Raw genomic sequence first — 14,380 nt, forward strand, 5'->3', positions numbered from 1 at the left:
TTTTCCCCCAGGCTCAAATCACAGCCTCTGTTCTGGGGATCGTGTCAGTATGGGACCCTGACTCTGGCATGTCTGACTGTCCTGAACCTTCACCTGAATTGCATGGGGAATGTTTCAGTTCATCAGAAATGCAGATTTAGCCTGTCTTGAGCTGACAGCTCTGCTATGTGAAGCAGTGAAGTGTGAGGCTGTGCGCCACTGCTGCAAAACTAAAAATTAAATGACCTGCTGATAGTAATTTAGCTTGGCTCCTAACATCTCATTAAAGTTGATGCTCGATAACACAGTGTCTTCGCGTTGCACAAAATCATCTCAACAGTAACAGAAAGAAAATAAGAGAATGCGCACTATGATTTTGTATTTGTGAAGGTAAGATCCTGGTGCAGGACTTGTCCATTTGTGTCTCTATGCTCTACAAACACCACATCTTCATCAGCAGCATCGTCACTCTACAGCGGCAAACACTATGAACAAACCATGTGGTGCCACATAATGCCGAGAGAATCACAGTCCAGCCACGGGTGTCACAGCAACGCATGAAAGTGAAAGACGAATGACAGAGAAGAGATGACTGCAGACTGGGAACAGGATGTGTGCGGTTCTGTGATGACATTGAGAATGGATGAGGAAAAGGACAAAAGGTCAACAAAAAAGGGATGTCAAAAATCCTCAATTTTAAAGTTTATTAAGTGTATTAGCATTAGCAGCACCACTTTCTCTGAAACACCTGACCACAAAATGCACAGATTTTCTGCAGCAGGGAAGAACTGCTGGGGGATGCACACCAATCCTGGTGGATCAGGCATGCAAAAACCAGAGGAGAAAAGTTTCTCCAGCTTCAGCTAGTGCATGTCCCTCCACCTCAGGGACCCAAGAAGACAATTTAGGATCCAGAAGTGAAAGATTGGTGTCCCCATACCTCTAGCAAATGGAATTGAAGCATCTTCATGTGAAGATCTGCTCTGACTGACATTGCCGGGTCAATGTTTTTAAGTTAAGTGATAAAGATAAATCTCTCTGCTCTCATCTGACCAAGCCCTCCCTGCGGTTGGCCTGTACACTCAAGGGAAACCTAGCCTCAAGGATTTGATTTCCCAGGTGCTTACTCAGGAGATACTTCATATATTTCTAAAAACAGACTGAGGAGAATGGAAGAAAAATAATATGATTATGAGCAACTGGGCAGGAGCAGGCGATTGCCCAAAGGGGATATTTTTAAAAGCAGTGTTTTTCCAAACTTCAGCTTGCTACCATGATGCTCAGCATTACACCCTCCACTCTCATGGGATACTACTGACTTCCCGGGGCTGACTGTTTTCTAGACTAACTCGTCTCATGCCACCTTTCTTGGAACAATTTCCTCCCGGTCAAGAACCGAAATAAGCTGCTAACCTTTGGGAGGAGGAACGGCAAAGCTCGTCCTGACCGTCTGTAGGATCCAGCGGAGGTTAGTGTGTCTGGGATGGCAATTTCTATAAAAGCCCTGATCTTCCTTAAACTTGTCTTCCCGTTACTGGAATGCCTGCCCGTTCCCAAGTGGTGCCTGCTGGCAACCTTTTGGATGGACACAAACTCCAGCTTTTCAGTTAAATACACAAAAGCATGTTGAATGAGGAGACGTATGGCAATTGTAACATCCCAGTCACACCACACACACCAGGCTGCTGCTTGAAACAAAGAAAAAAGTGCTGCTAAAAATACACGTGCATTTTTATAGGTTTACATTTAGATTTTGCGTTTTGCTTTGGTTTTGGTTTTTTTTTTTTTCAATCCAAACATCTATCTTGGTGCCAGGGAAGAGAACAGAACAGCTGATTTTTTAATCATCCCATTAAAGCCATAAATATAATGTGGGCAGTTCTTAATGGCTTCTGATTAATAAATGAATGGTTGTTCCATACCCTTTAATTCAAATCCAAGATGCTCTGCCAATGCAGAAAGAAGACAAGGAAGAGAAAGAGAAAAAGAAAAACAGGTCTGTCAGAGATCTCTAATATACAAACACACACACTGTGCAGTTACAGCAGGTTAGCTTTTCTGTAGGCTCAGCAGCAGTTACACAGAAGACAGTGTATGCTTCAGAGCATTTCAAATTCCCACCAGAGCTTATACCTTACGTAAAGAAAGACCCAAACAAATTGCAGTGGAAGTTAATTATGAATTCTTTTAGTTAATCATGAATTCTTTTGAGATGAGCCATGTTTGTTAGTACCTGATATGGAATTCACAGTTTAGGCAGAAAAAAAAAAAAAAAAAAGAAAGAAAAAAAGGTACACTTGTTCTGAAACAACTCCTGACAGGTCAAAACACATAGCGACTGCACGAACCTGGTAAAAACCACTCATTCACTTTCTACAGTGCTGCATGGTTTCACACGCCCCTCTCTGCCTGGGGGCCTGTGCACCAAAGAAGAGCGCTGGGCAGACAGATGTGCGGGCACTTGCACGGGGCCCTGAGGCCTGCCAGCCTGATTCTGCTGCCCGCGACCTCAAGTCTGGTCTCGGATGCGCAGCATCATCTGGCAGCATTGCCTGTAAATCACCTGACGGCGTGTCAATTCTGCGAGCACTGTTCTTGGCGGTACAGATCTGCAGTTGAACCACTGATGCTGCAAGTGATTAGTTGCCCGGGCAAGACAATGAATCCCTTGCAGATCTAAAAGTGCAAATTGCACTGAAAGTTTCCCTCGAGTCTGTGATCTTCCAAATTTCACTTCTGCTGTGGTTCTGCATTGTTTTAGAAACAACAAGCATGCTGAAAAAAGCACAAATTGGAGCATCTGCTTTCAGCTTCATATTCATTACAAGTAAGACTGCAGTTCGTCTTGCAGCGATAGTGCTAAGCAAAGTAGTTTACCTAATGAATCAACAACGCAGTTATCCAAAACAGGTATCCTGAATTTTAGTCATTTTCCTGGTACAGGCCTCACCTAAAGACAGTTTTTCTTACATAAACATTAAAGTTCTCCATACTTATCATTGTACACAAAAGTGAGCTCTGCTGTTCCCAATCACCATACACACAAGATTATTTGCAGCTTGGAGATGTCCAGATTTATTTACTGTATTTTCCATAGGAACTGCTTTTTGCTGCACAGAAATATTGGCTTTCTTTTGCAATGCTGTTCAAAATTTAGGTGAGGGGGAAATCAGCACTAGTCATTGTGGAACATGTAAACACGTTTTCTAAAGCAGGTTCTTCTCTTCAAATCAGTGCTGACGTTTGGGGGATTTTTTGGGGGGCGGGAGTTGGGTGGGGTTGGATTTTTTAAATTTTGTATAATTTAAAGGCCACAAAACCTGGCTGCTCTCTGCTTCACATCTCACATTTGGGCAAAAGGAACGGCAAAATCTACCACGCGTTTCACAGTCATTTTGTACAAGTTGCAGTGACATGGAGACAATGTGGTGGGCAGCAGAGAACTGGACAGAATACACTCACCCTAAACCTCTTGGTTATCGTATCTAGCCTTGACCTTTTCCTAAGGCATGCTATCATTACACACGCAGTTTCACCTGACACTATGACAAATGTGTGTAGAGATACATTAAATTTCATCTATATATCTACGCTATTGATCCATTTGATAGCTGCACGCTGCCTATACCGCCACATTTCCTCCCTGTTCCAGGATTTGCTGCAACATCTACAGCTACAAATGGATGCAATTCAAAGCATTTTCATGTTGTTTCACAAACTCAGAAATGCCTGTGCAAACAGAGGTGGTGGGCAGGACCTGAGGAACTTTAGCCTTCCCACTGTTGCTCTCACACCAGAACTGCAGTGTCTTTTGGCTCCCCAACCCCACGGAGCAGATACAGCCAGCTGGCTCATTGGATCTTAGCTACAGGTTCCCTGAGCAGGACACAAAGCATGCAACCATGCAGCAGCCGGAATGTACATGCCTGCCTATGCCTACAAACCCACCGGTAGCTTTGCAGCCAGAGGAAGCCTTACCCCAGCCTATGCTCCTGCATCTGACGTCCATGGCTACTCAACACTCCTCTATCGTCATTTCAGGCTACAGACATTGTTTCTGTATCACCTGTAACTAAACACATCGAATAGGGAGCCACTCTTCCCTTCCCCTGATCAGGAGTTCCTCCCAGCCTGGGCAGGTATTGCCTTCTGTGCTGGGATGGCGAAGGAGGAGACACTTCAAGAGTAGGCTGGGATTTGGAGGGTTTGTGTCTTCTCTAAAGGAGAGACCGTTCAAAATTATTCAACATGTTACAATCCAGAGGCTAACGAGATGACCCCAGCTCCGGAAAAAACATTGCTTCAAAATGTAATCATTCTGCATTCAGCAGAGGGGTATCATCTTCACAAACATGGCTTACCACATAGTGCGTGCCTATTTTATATCAGCAATATACTGCTTGGTAGCAAACATGTTTGAGAAAACAAAATTTCTCCTAGAGACAACAATTTATTTTGGTCTGGAGCAAAAGATATTTCTGACTGCATACCATGTTTGAAAGAAGTCGCCTTTGCTTTTTTAAGAGGTTGATCAGGAAAAGTAATACATCTTAAAAGCTTTGGGTTATATTTGCTGCTAGGTGGAGAAGATGCTCGGCATGACATGTAGCACCTGCACTGTGTTCTGCAGCAGTTCAGTCAACCTGCGCTTTACTCACCCTCCCAGTTAGACTGGCAGTCTGGCAGGCTTGGCTGCTGGGGATGCCTAGAAACCTTTGGGCAACAGTCCCCTCTGCGGCCATTAACCATACAGAGGGAAGCAAGAGGTCCAGGTAAGTCCTGGAGGAGGCTACCACGCAAATAAATTACAGTGAGACAGCACTGAGATGGTAGCTCTAGGGTGAGGAAACGGGCATATTATTTTTCTCACATCATCAACCTTCTGTCTGAACTCCACACGTGCTCCCTGGTCATGGCAAGGAGCTAGGGCTGAGCACCCTGAACTGCTGTGATACTCCCCAAACTATTTGAAGTGGGGACATGTTTTTTGGACATCAGTGTTAAGGAAACAGTATCTACCAGCCTCTTCAGTGCATTACTTTGCGGTATTTACATTATTTTTTGTACCTAAAAGCTAAGCTAGGCTCTTCTGTGTTGATCCCAAAGGAGACTGAACCCGTAGTTTGAAAAGTTCAAATACCTAACTACTGTAGGTATGACAGAAGGCTGTCCAACAGAGAAAGGCAGCGAGCATGGGAGAGTTGAGGAAGGGAAAAAGGGAAAAAATATGAAAGAGATGACAAAAATGTTTCATTTTCACACTCTTTGCCTCAGCTGCAGCACATCTGCATGGGATTCAGGTTGGATCCCATCACCCAGATTGGTACCACTCAGCTGTTCAAAGCAGGGCTTGCTGAAGAGTCAAGCGATGCATGGACCTTACACACCAGTCCCCAAAGGTTGACATTCAGCCGAAGTAGACTGAAAGAAAAAATTCAGTTGGATTTAGGTGCTACCAGTAGGGTGGGTACTCTGTGGACCCACTGTCACAAATTTTGTGGTGGATTTTTTTCTCATATCATCGGACAGAAGACAAAGTCCTACACTTACTTGATCTGCAGTGACTTTGTGACTGTTTTTCTCTATAATGTATTTTACCTGTTTTAAAAGATGAACAGACAAAAACATTTAATCTAAAATATCCTTATAGGAGTAACACCGCAAGACAAGATGGCTCTCACTGAACTGTAGATTTATAGGACGATTAAGAAGGACAAAAGCCTTGGCAAACAGCTGTGAAAACTGGGCCTGTGCTCACCTGGACTTCAGGCTGCCCAAGGACATCGTTAAGGTGTTTAGTTACCGCATGCATTATTCCCCCCAAACACACTTGGGTCCCCCTGAGGCCTATCTGGGTCACAGAGCATGCTCCAAGGCATGAAACAAAGCAGAGAATTAACGTCTGAGGACCAGCAAGACAGACTATTGGTAATGAATTGTACTGACAAGAGTAATGCTTGCAGCACCCTGGTCCAGGCTTCCCCCAAGGGGTACAGGGAGCAATGCAAGACAGTCCCGTGATGCTGCGGACAGAGGACACTCTGCTCGTGTTAAGGGCTGGGCAATACGTGGGATCTGCAAGTACAGAAAGTCTGCAAACTTTCCATAAACTGCACAGCCATTTAGCTTGTCCAGTACTGTATCAATAAAAACAATTTGGTAGGCCTCAAGAGTCCAGATACATAACCATAGAGTATTAGCAAGCTGCTGTGGATTAGCATGCAATTAACTTTAGGAGATCCCAAAGGGTAACCTGTACTGCCATCCAGGGGAGAGGAATAACCCTGTTATGATAAACCACAAATGCCCTGTAATTACCCAGCCACACCACAGCATAGTCATCACCCTGTAATTAAGTGGTTAGCGGTTATCGTGTCATTGAAAGGAAGCTGCAGAATGTTTGTGGAATTTAAAATGCTGCTAAATATTGTTTCAGGGTTCAGATGAGTAAGAGGTGGGGGAGGAAACAGAAAGGTAGGTAAAAAAAAGAAGTATTCTTCTGCTTACCATTTTCATATCGCAATCAACAGGTAGGAAACTACTGCTGAATAAGTGAATTGCAGTGAAGTGAACAGAGAAGCTGAAATTCAGATCTAGACCTTCCCAGAAGAGCTTGAAGTGGTACATTTATCCCTCTGCTCATGGGGACACTTCACCTCAGTGTGAGGAGCAAGCATCCAAAACCCACCTGTCAGAAGGGTCACTTTTATATGTCAGGGTGATGACCAGCACTCCTCCAGCTGCAGCCTGGTGACCTCAGAGTGAATGGGACCATCCCTCAGAAAAATAAGAAGCCTCTCATCCGATACACCTACACTGCTCTGCTTGCACTACGTTTTAGTTGGCAGTGTTGCAGTCAGTTTGTGTGCCACTGTGGGAACATGCGATTCTGTTTCCAGCCCAGAGAGCCCAATACAGACACTGCAAGTAGAAACGGTTTATGCTTTTCTGACTGGAAAGGCTCTACAAAAGCAATTTCCTTGGAAAGAATGACTGATGGGAAGACCCAGACATCCGATCTACAGGAAATGTGTTATGATAGGACAGGAATCACGCTGCTGAGATCATTACACAGATCACACCCCGGGACGGTGCAGTGGATGGTCAAGAACAGATGGTGGTTCTCGTCTCAGAAATACCCGTGCTCGTCATCTGTTGCTGGAAGGAATCTGTAATGCCTATGCAAGGGAAATGTCCTGCCACACAGCAAATCGATCAGGAGCCAGACCCATCACACTAAACTTTTGATGGCTACAGTTAGGGAGTCCTGGGAGACATATCAAGCTGGGAACTCAGGATATGCTTTCATATCAGCGTCCACTGCAAGCAGAATTGACCAGATAGTCTGCGACTGCAAGGCTCCGATTTCTCAGCTCAAGCTCTTCTCTTCCATGTTTCCAGATGACTACACTGAGCACCATGCAACAAGAGTAGCTGTCTTTCTCCCCTTCGAAAAAGGGATTTGATGGCTGAATAACAGACTGTTAGGGGAGCCCAAAGTTGAAGAGAAAGCCTGCTCTCCCAATGGATAGCAGAAAATGCGGCTCTGTGCTTCCAAAGCAGACCAGTAGGAAGATGCCAGCTATGAATTAAAATTCAATTTGTAAAGAAACCAGAATAGAATATGGGGTAAAAATAGAGAATATGCTAGATTACATTGTATATGAATGTCAGCTCTATTCCAGGATGTTTACAGGCAGGCTACAGACTTCAACTTTAATTAGGTCACAAAGTAGAAAATGAAAATGTTTCACTAAACAAGAAGATGAGTGGTATGACATTTGTCCTCTGGATCCGTGACAATTATTTTGGAAGATGAATAAATAGCAAAGTTAAGATGAAATTTCAGATTCCACAGACAAGAGACAAGCATAAGTATAAAACTTCATCCCAAATTTCTAAATTGTTCCATAAATAGCAAATGGAAAGAATCAAATGTGTAGACTTAGACAAGGTATAAATGTTCCCACTCACGATGTTTAACTTTCAGTATCTCGGCCCCACTGGGAGTGAAATAGCTGCCAACATGTTTTACAAAACCTTTACAACCAGCCAGCCCAAAGCCTGGCAATTTAGTAGTAAACTTCCAGCAGGGTTTTACAAAGACCTGAAAAGTTTCTTGTAGAAGAGAGAAGGTAGAGCTAGATCTGGATCTGATGTAGAACAAACAGCTATGAAATACAGGTGCCAGCACAGCCTTAAAAAAAAAAAGTTTCTTAAAAGGAAGGATGATTTTGGACATGCTTCTGTCTTCTGGAAAGAGCTGCAAGACATAGCTGTGCCTGTGAAGCTGGACCCAAGAGACAGCTGTCAATTGGGCGAGTCTCCTGTAACCACTAGAAGCTCTCATATTAGAAGGGCTTCCTGACTCTTTTGTGATATTCCTGAACTTTTCACCCACGTGTGCCAGCAGAGATGAAGATCTGACTGCAGAGGCAAAATGGTCCCTGGGTACTAATGCTATGGATTCATTCAGGCCGTGGATCAACAGTTTTATGTGTTAAACCTTTGTTCTCACTAGTGCATGGACAGCCAGAGACGCCTGTGACCTGTGACTCTGCAAGTACCTGTACCAGGGCTCTGGGAGAGACATCTGACAGCTAAACCTACGAGTTTGTACTCATCACCCTCAGCACTGGAATTCAATTAGCCAAATGCTCATCCTTGGGTGCCGAACCCTCTGCAGTGACTATGAAGGGAGCCTGGATTATGAATTTGGACTCAAACCTCTCAAACAGGTGTCTAAAAGCCCACTGAAAAAATAATGAGGGTCTGGCTGCATTATTGCTGCAAAGAGGGGGGCAGGGAGAACCGGGTTCAGAAGACAAGTTCATGACGTGAATGGCTGGTTACTCCTTGCCTGCACATTGCATTCCTCGCGGCCAGGGTCAGGGAGGATTCCTGCTTTAGGTCACATTTTGGAGTTAGACCCTCCAAGTCCTCTGGTTCCATCAGAGTTACACCATAACTGCAAGAGCTGACTCCTGAAACTAGCAGACGATGTGACTTTACCATCATATGTACAATGCAGTATGTATATTAATTATATCTGCAACTATAATCATATGGACACATAGAATTATGAAGAACTTGATGTGAAAAACATTTTAGTAAGATGATTTAATGATTCGTCACCCATGGAAATAACTCTCTGTATTCTCATCTACCAGGGCATTCCTCTGTTTCATATAGTAAATGCAGACAATCGCTGTCCCCTCTGTTCACTGCCATTAATTCTCCTTCAGCCTAAATTAAAACTGCTTTAAATGTTTCTTTAATGTCCCTCAGTTATATTGTACAGCCTCTATAAGGCTTTCCTCTTACAGGTTAGTTAAAGCCTGGACAACATGGTCTTCTAACCTTGGTCCATCAGCCAATTCCTAATGCATGGATGGAGGAGTGTGCACAGAGATCAACTGAAATCAGTGAAATTTCATACAGACAAAAGACATCTAACCAGGCTTAAGTCAGCACATCTTAAGTCAGGACATCTTTGTCTTCTCAGATATGTACCTTTCAACTATTTTAATCTCAGTGAACGTGCAGTTGTTTGCTCTGACATCTCTCCTTCCTTCCTTCTTCTGGTAGTTTTCTGTTTTGATGAATGTGGGAAAGCCATCTCTCATACTGTCCTAAAACTGACCCATGATAAACAAGATAAAGCTTTTAAGTTTCCCTGTGAGACTTTGCTTCCCACAGACCTTACTGGATGTGGGATTACTATGCGTCAATGTCTCAAAGACCCTCATCTGTGTTGCTGCTGTTTAGCAGGTTATTGTCCATCTGCTGACTGATGGTAGCAAACTGTCTGCACATACCTAGCCACTGCTGCGCAAAATAAACATGCTGCCTTAGATTTCCTTACGGTATGAGCCTTGCTAGAAAACAGACCATCAGGGTGGCTTAGACTAATGCAGGCTTAGTGTAAAGGCAGGCTTAGAGAGCTGACACAGTCAGGTACCACAGCTCTGCTCAGAAGTGGCACCTTGCTAGGCCAGGGCAATGTTGTCTGTTTGCACTATGCATCCATTTTCTCAGATAAGTAAGCTGTTTTAGCATGCTTCGCTTTTTTTCTCCAGTATCTCAACACATTTCCCATCACATTTGCATTACAATGCAAGCAAAATAAAATGTAAACTCCTTATAAGCAGATAGGAACCAACTGCTGAGATACTTGCTTGAATTCTGCTGTCGCAAATTCCTACCAAAAGCAAATGGCATTCATCCAAATAAGGGCTGAGCCGGGACAGACTGGGAGGTTTCTGAGCTAGCCCAGTAATACAATTCCTAGTGAGTTCCTCTGTACCAATCTGTTAGAAAATAGCAACAGTGTGAGCATGACATAGAAAATCCTCCATCTTTAACATTTCCTCTTCATTTTCAAGCAGTAGGATATATACCCAGAATGTCTGGCAGTAGGCACTTGGTCATATGGTTGTAACAGCAACATAAAGAAACATCACACGCAAGAAAACCTATCTAAATACATCTGGTTTTCATCTTCATAATTGCAGCGGTCTAGCAAGTATTTTGGACAATCAGAGAAAAACAAACCTCCAGAGCTACCTGTCAAATAGACAAAGATAGCCTGCACTCCTAGAGAACATGGGGAGTTTTACCTGAGCAAAATCTGAATAAGGGTTTAAACGGGTGAGATAGGAAGCTGCTCCCAGAAGGAAGATACACAACATCTGGCCACGATGCTGGGATGCTGCACCATCTCTGGCCCAAATTCAGCAAAGTATCTGCCATATCTTTTCAGAACAGCATCTTAAATTTAGTTCACTCTGCAGAGACTCTCGCTCTGCCCTGGGACATACCTACTAAAAATCATATTGTAATATTGAATATTTATGTCAAAGAATCAGAAGGCTCCGATCTAGGCCTGAAAACCTAAAATACCCCAAATGCATTTAAAACAACACCAGTGTAGGTGTCATTATTTACTATTTAAGTACCTGTCAAGTGCTGGCAATGTTCTCAAAACATGAATTAGGCCGGAGCTATTTTATTTCCAGTGGCAATGCCTGAACCTCATTTAATCTGTTTCAGCTTTTGACCTGTCAGAACCCATATGGGATGAAGCACCGAGTGAATTACACAGCAACAGCAACTTCTACTGTGCCCTAATTATTGATTAAAGTAGAAAGTAAGCATTTGCACAGTCCAGACACAAGTGAGATGCCTTTCCTATTCAGAAGAACAGCAAGTTCAGTGCATGATTTTCTGCAGTGTTGCTGCTACATATATTACCCAACTGTGACCTGAAAGTGAAAACAGCTATAAACACATATGAATCATCTTCTTAGATGATTTTTATCCAAGTTCAGACAGGTAACCTGGATTGTTAAGCTTTTTTTACCTTACTGTCCTGTGGTTAAAGCAGAATTGAGGTAAGGAAATGTACATGTGTTGGTTTTAAAGTCAGCATCGGTCCTCTAACACATGAATAAAATTTAAACAAATCTCATTCCCATAAAAAGCTGGATTCTGCAGGCTGGGGAAAAAACACACGCTGTTTACTCTTGCCATTAATGTTCTGACAAGGCATCTATCTGACATAAAACTCATTTTCACCCCTGTTTTGGTTTTGCAGCATGGTAGCAATAATGTTTAAGCCTGTTGGACACCACCTCATGAAACATGCTACAAATCAGCTTCATCGGGTGGGCATCCCACTGCTGTCTGCAGCCAGGGTCCCTGACACCATGGGCTTAGAAGTGGAAAGGAAGCCCTTTTGCATCAGGTTAAAGATCAAAACAGAACATTTTGTTTTGCCATTTTAAAAAGAGCTTACTTGGATGTTTTAGTCTGAGAGAATAAATCAATGGAGGTTTCAACTTGGGAAGCCAATTTGGAACAAAAGGCAATGTAAAAACATCAAGCTGTCCCAAGGGCCTCACAAAGCCATTTGCATCTTGTCTGTATACTCTGTGGAAGGGAGTCTAATGCGAGCGCTTGCCAGCTATTAGCACGTGCTAATGAGACTCCTGCTATTGCCAGTTCAGGATGAGGACTGCAGGATTTCTTACAGAGCGGTGGGAGACGGGGTACTGGCAATCAAAGAGTCATGACGGAGAGGCATTTCTCCTCTGGTTCCCACTAATTAAAGCCTCTTTTGTGGCTCTTTTTAAAAAGCCTCTTTTTAAAACCACCGTTTGTGGTGGTCCAAATGGCCAGTGTGGAGGCAGGATGGGTCACACAGAGGGTGACCGTGGCCCATTTCGTGCACTGTAACTGTGCCTCCTTTCAGGTCAGTCCTTACCCAGACCAGGATCCCACGGATGCTGGGACACTGTCTGAGTATGGACCCAAAAAATTACCTGCCTTGAACAAAACGAGCTAACAATGTCTATAAGCGAGGCATCTCTGGAGCCCTAGAGCCTGTAGGAACTGGAAACTAGAAACTGGGAAGCACTAAGTGCAAGGGCTCTAGGGTTTTTACACCCACTGAATAGGAGGTTAAAGGATCGGTCACTGTAGTTAGACACCACCCCATATGCAAGGCTCTCCAACCCCCTAGGAGAGACAGGAACATCTCTGCATCTGGGAGGGATATAGTCTGAGATGCCCAGTCAGCAGATTTAGCCCGTATCCTGCGTGGCACTGAGGCGTGGGAAGCCCTGAGACGGTGGCAGCCCCCAGCCTGACCTCTGGGGCTCCAGGCGTGCACAAGTGCCCCGTCCAGCCCTCTGGGCGTGCTCCAGGATCTGACTCTGAGCCAGCCTCCAATCATCTCACCTCAACAGCAACTGACGCTTGGTTTAGCTTCTGGAAACAGAAACGCAACCTTGTCTCAGGGGAAATTTCATTACAGCCCTCGCTGTGATTTCTTCAGTTGGTACAGAGAGACTCACACACCCCCTCGCAAGAGTCATGCGAAAATGTACATCTCTTGATCTGCACAACATAGTCCCTCTTGAGACAGTAATGCTAGCAGATACAGCTTATCATACAGACTGTTCTCACACAGCACACCACATAACCTTGTGCCTTATTTGCATTTTGCATGAAAAGAGCGAGCAACGTTAAGTTCAATCAGAAATGAAAGCAGAACCCATTCTAACAAATGGGGAGACAACAAGAGCCCCAATTCTCCTCTTGGACACGATCACAGCTCCTCTTACGGCCAAGCAGAGCTGGGAGCGCACAAGACAGGAAGAGGGCTCTTGGAGAACAGAAGAACCTGCTTTAAGGACACGACACAGAGCTACAATAACCAGGGAGAGAGAGAAGTAGAAAGAGACATACTGGAGAAGCTGACCATTGCGAAATGCTGACACCGGTCTCCTGTGAATTCGATCGGACACCTACCGGAAGAAAGAAAACCAGAAAGAGAGAAACAAGATAGCAAAATGATACCCAAACAGACCAAAGTGAGGCCCCTTCTGATCCCTTCCACGACTCCTATCTGTCTGCTTTCAGCCTTCACCCTTACCTGCATCCCTAAGCCCTAGCCCAAAGCTGACACCAAGAGCCATCCCTGACTAGACCACTCTACATCCACCGCTGTGCCCGGGAGGTTTTAAGTAGTGTGGTGCATTTTTTGTCTTCAAACATACTTTGCTTAGGATCTGGCATGTACAATCGCAAAGGCAGTTTCTCCAAACATCTCTGTCCGAAGAATCCGTTTGGACATCTGGAGGGGAAAAGGGGAGAAATCACAGAACATGTCTGGCACCATTCTTGAGGCTAAGGTCAGAAACAAAAAGTGCATTGTGATGAATGGAAAAAATAAAGGCTTTACGCGCATATTTACTCTTTGCTTTGCTTTAACCAGGCACCTGCAACATCAGCATTCCAGCTCTATTTTTGGCCTGGGTCTTCAAGCAGCCAGCCAAACCCCTCCTTTCCTCCTCTGCCTGCCTCCTTCCTTCTCACCTGCTAGAAGCACCAGCTGGCAGGAAGACTGAGATGGGCTGGATGCTACTTTCAGAGACTGTCCTTGGAGCTGCTAGCTAGACAAGACTGACAAGAGGCACCACAGAGCGGTGAGCATTGCTCAGGCGACAGTGAGCGTTGTGTACGGCAAGCATCTTCCCATTATTACCCCAGAAGTACCCACAGGATGTTCCAGGGAAAAGGGTTACGTTGCGGTTAGAAAGAAAGCATGTGCAGAGTCTCTGTGTTAACAGAGAGAAAAGGACAGAGAAGAAAGCTGAACCGAACAGGTCTCACATGCTGCCCAACTGTGAGGCTCTCTCAGGCTATCCTGTCCAACGTTACGTGATGGGCCGGGATGTGCCAGCTCATGGGGCACCATTAGCATGATGCTGCAGAGGCAGGGATGGCGCCCTGCGGACGAGGGCCACCAGGCACGTGCACCAGCTCATGAGTAAGCTTCCCGGAGCAGCTCCCAGGCTGAGCCAGGTTTGGGGAGCACAGGGATGTGGGCAGGGGT

General features: G+C 44.6%; 1 protein-coding gene across 1 annotated transcript in view; it reads right to left on the minus strand.

Moving 5' to 3' along the window:
• NRG2 (neuregulin 2) overlaps positions 1 to 14,380 on the minus strand; it is a 44,794-nt gene that overhangs the window by 10,111 nt on the left and 20,303 nt on the right. The window contains exons 3-4 of the mRNA XM_009322287.1: positions 13,231 to 13,289; positions 1,902 to 1,925 (exon numbers count right to left, since the gene is read on the minus strand). Of these exons, the coding sequence (XP_009320562.1) occupies positions 1,902 to 1,925; positions 13,231 to 13,289 (83 nt within the window). The remainder of the gene's footprint in view (positions 1 to 1,901; positions 1,926 to 13,230; positions 13,290 to 14,380) is intronic.

This window comes from Pygoscelis adeliae, unplaced genomic scaffold (assembly GCF_000699105.1).
Source record: "Pygoscelis adeliae isolate BGI_AS28 unplaced genomic scaffold, ASM69910v1 Scaffold514, whole genome shotgun sequence".
In the NCBI taxonomy this organism is placed as follows: domain Eukaryota; kingdom Metazoa; phylum Chordata; class Aves; order Sphenisciformes; family Spheniscidae; genus Pygoscelis; species Pygoscelis adeliae.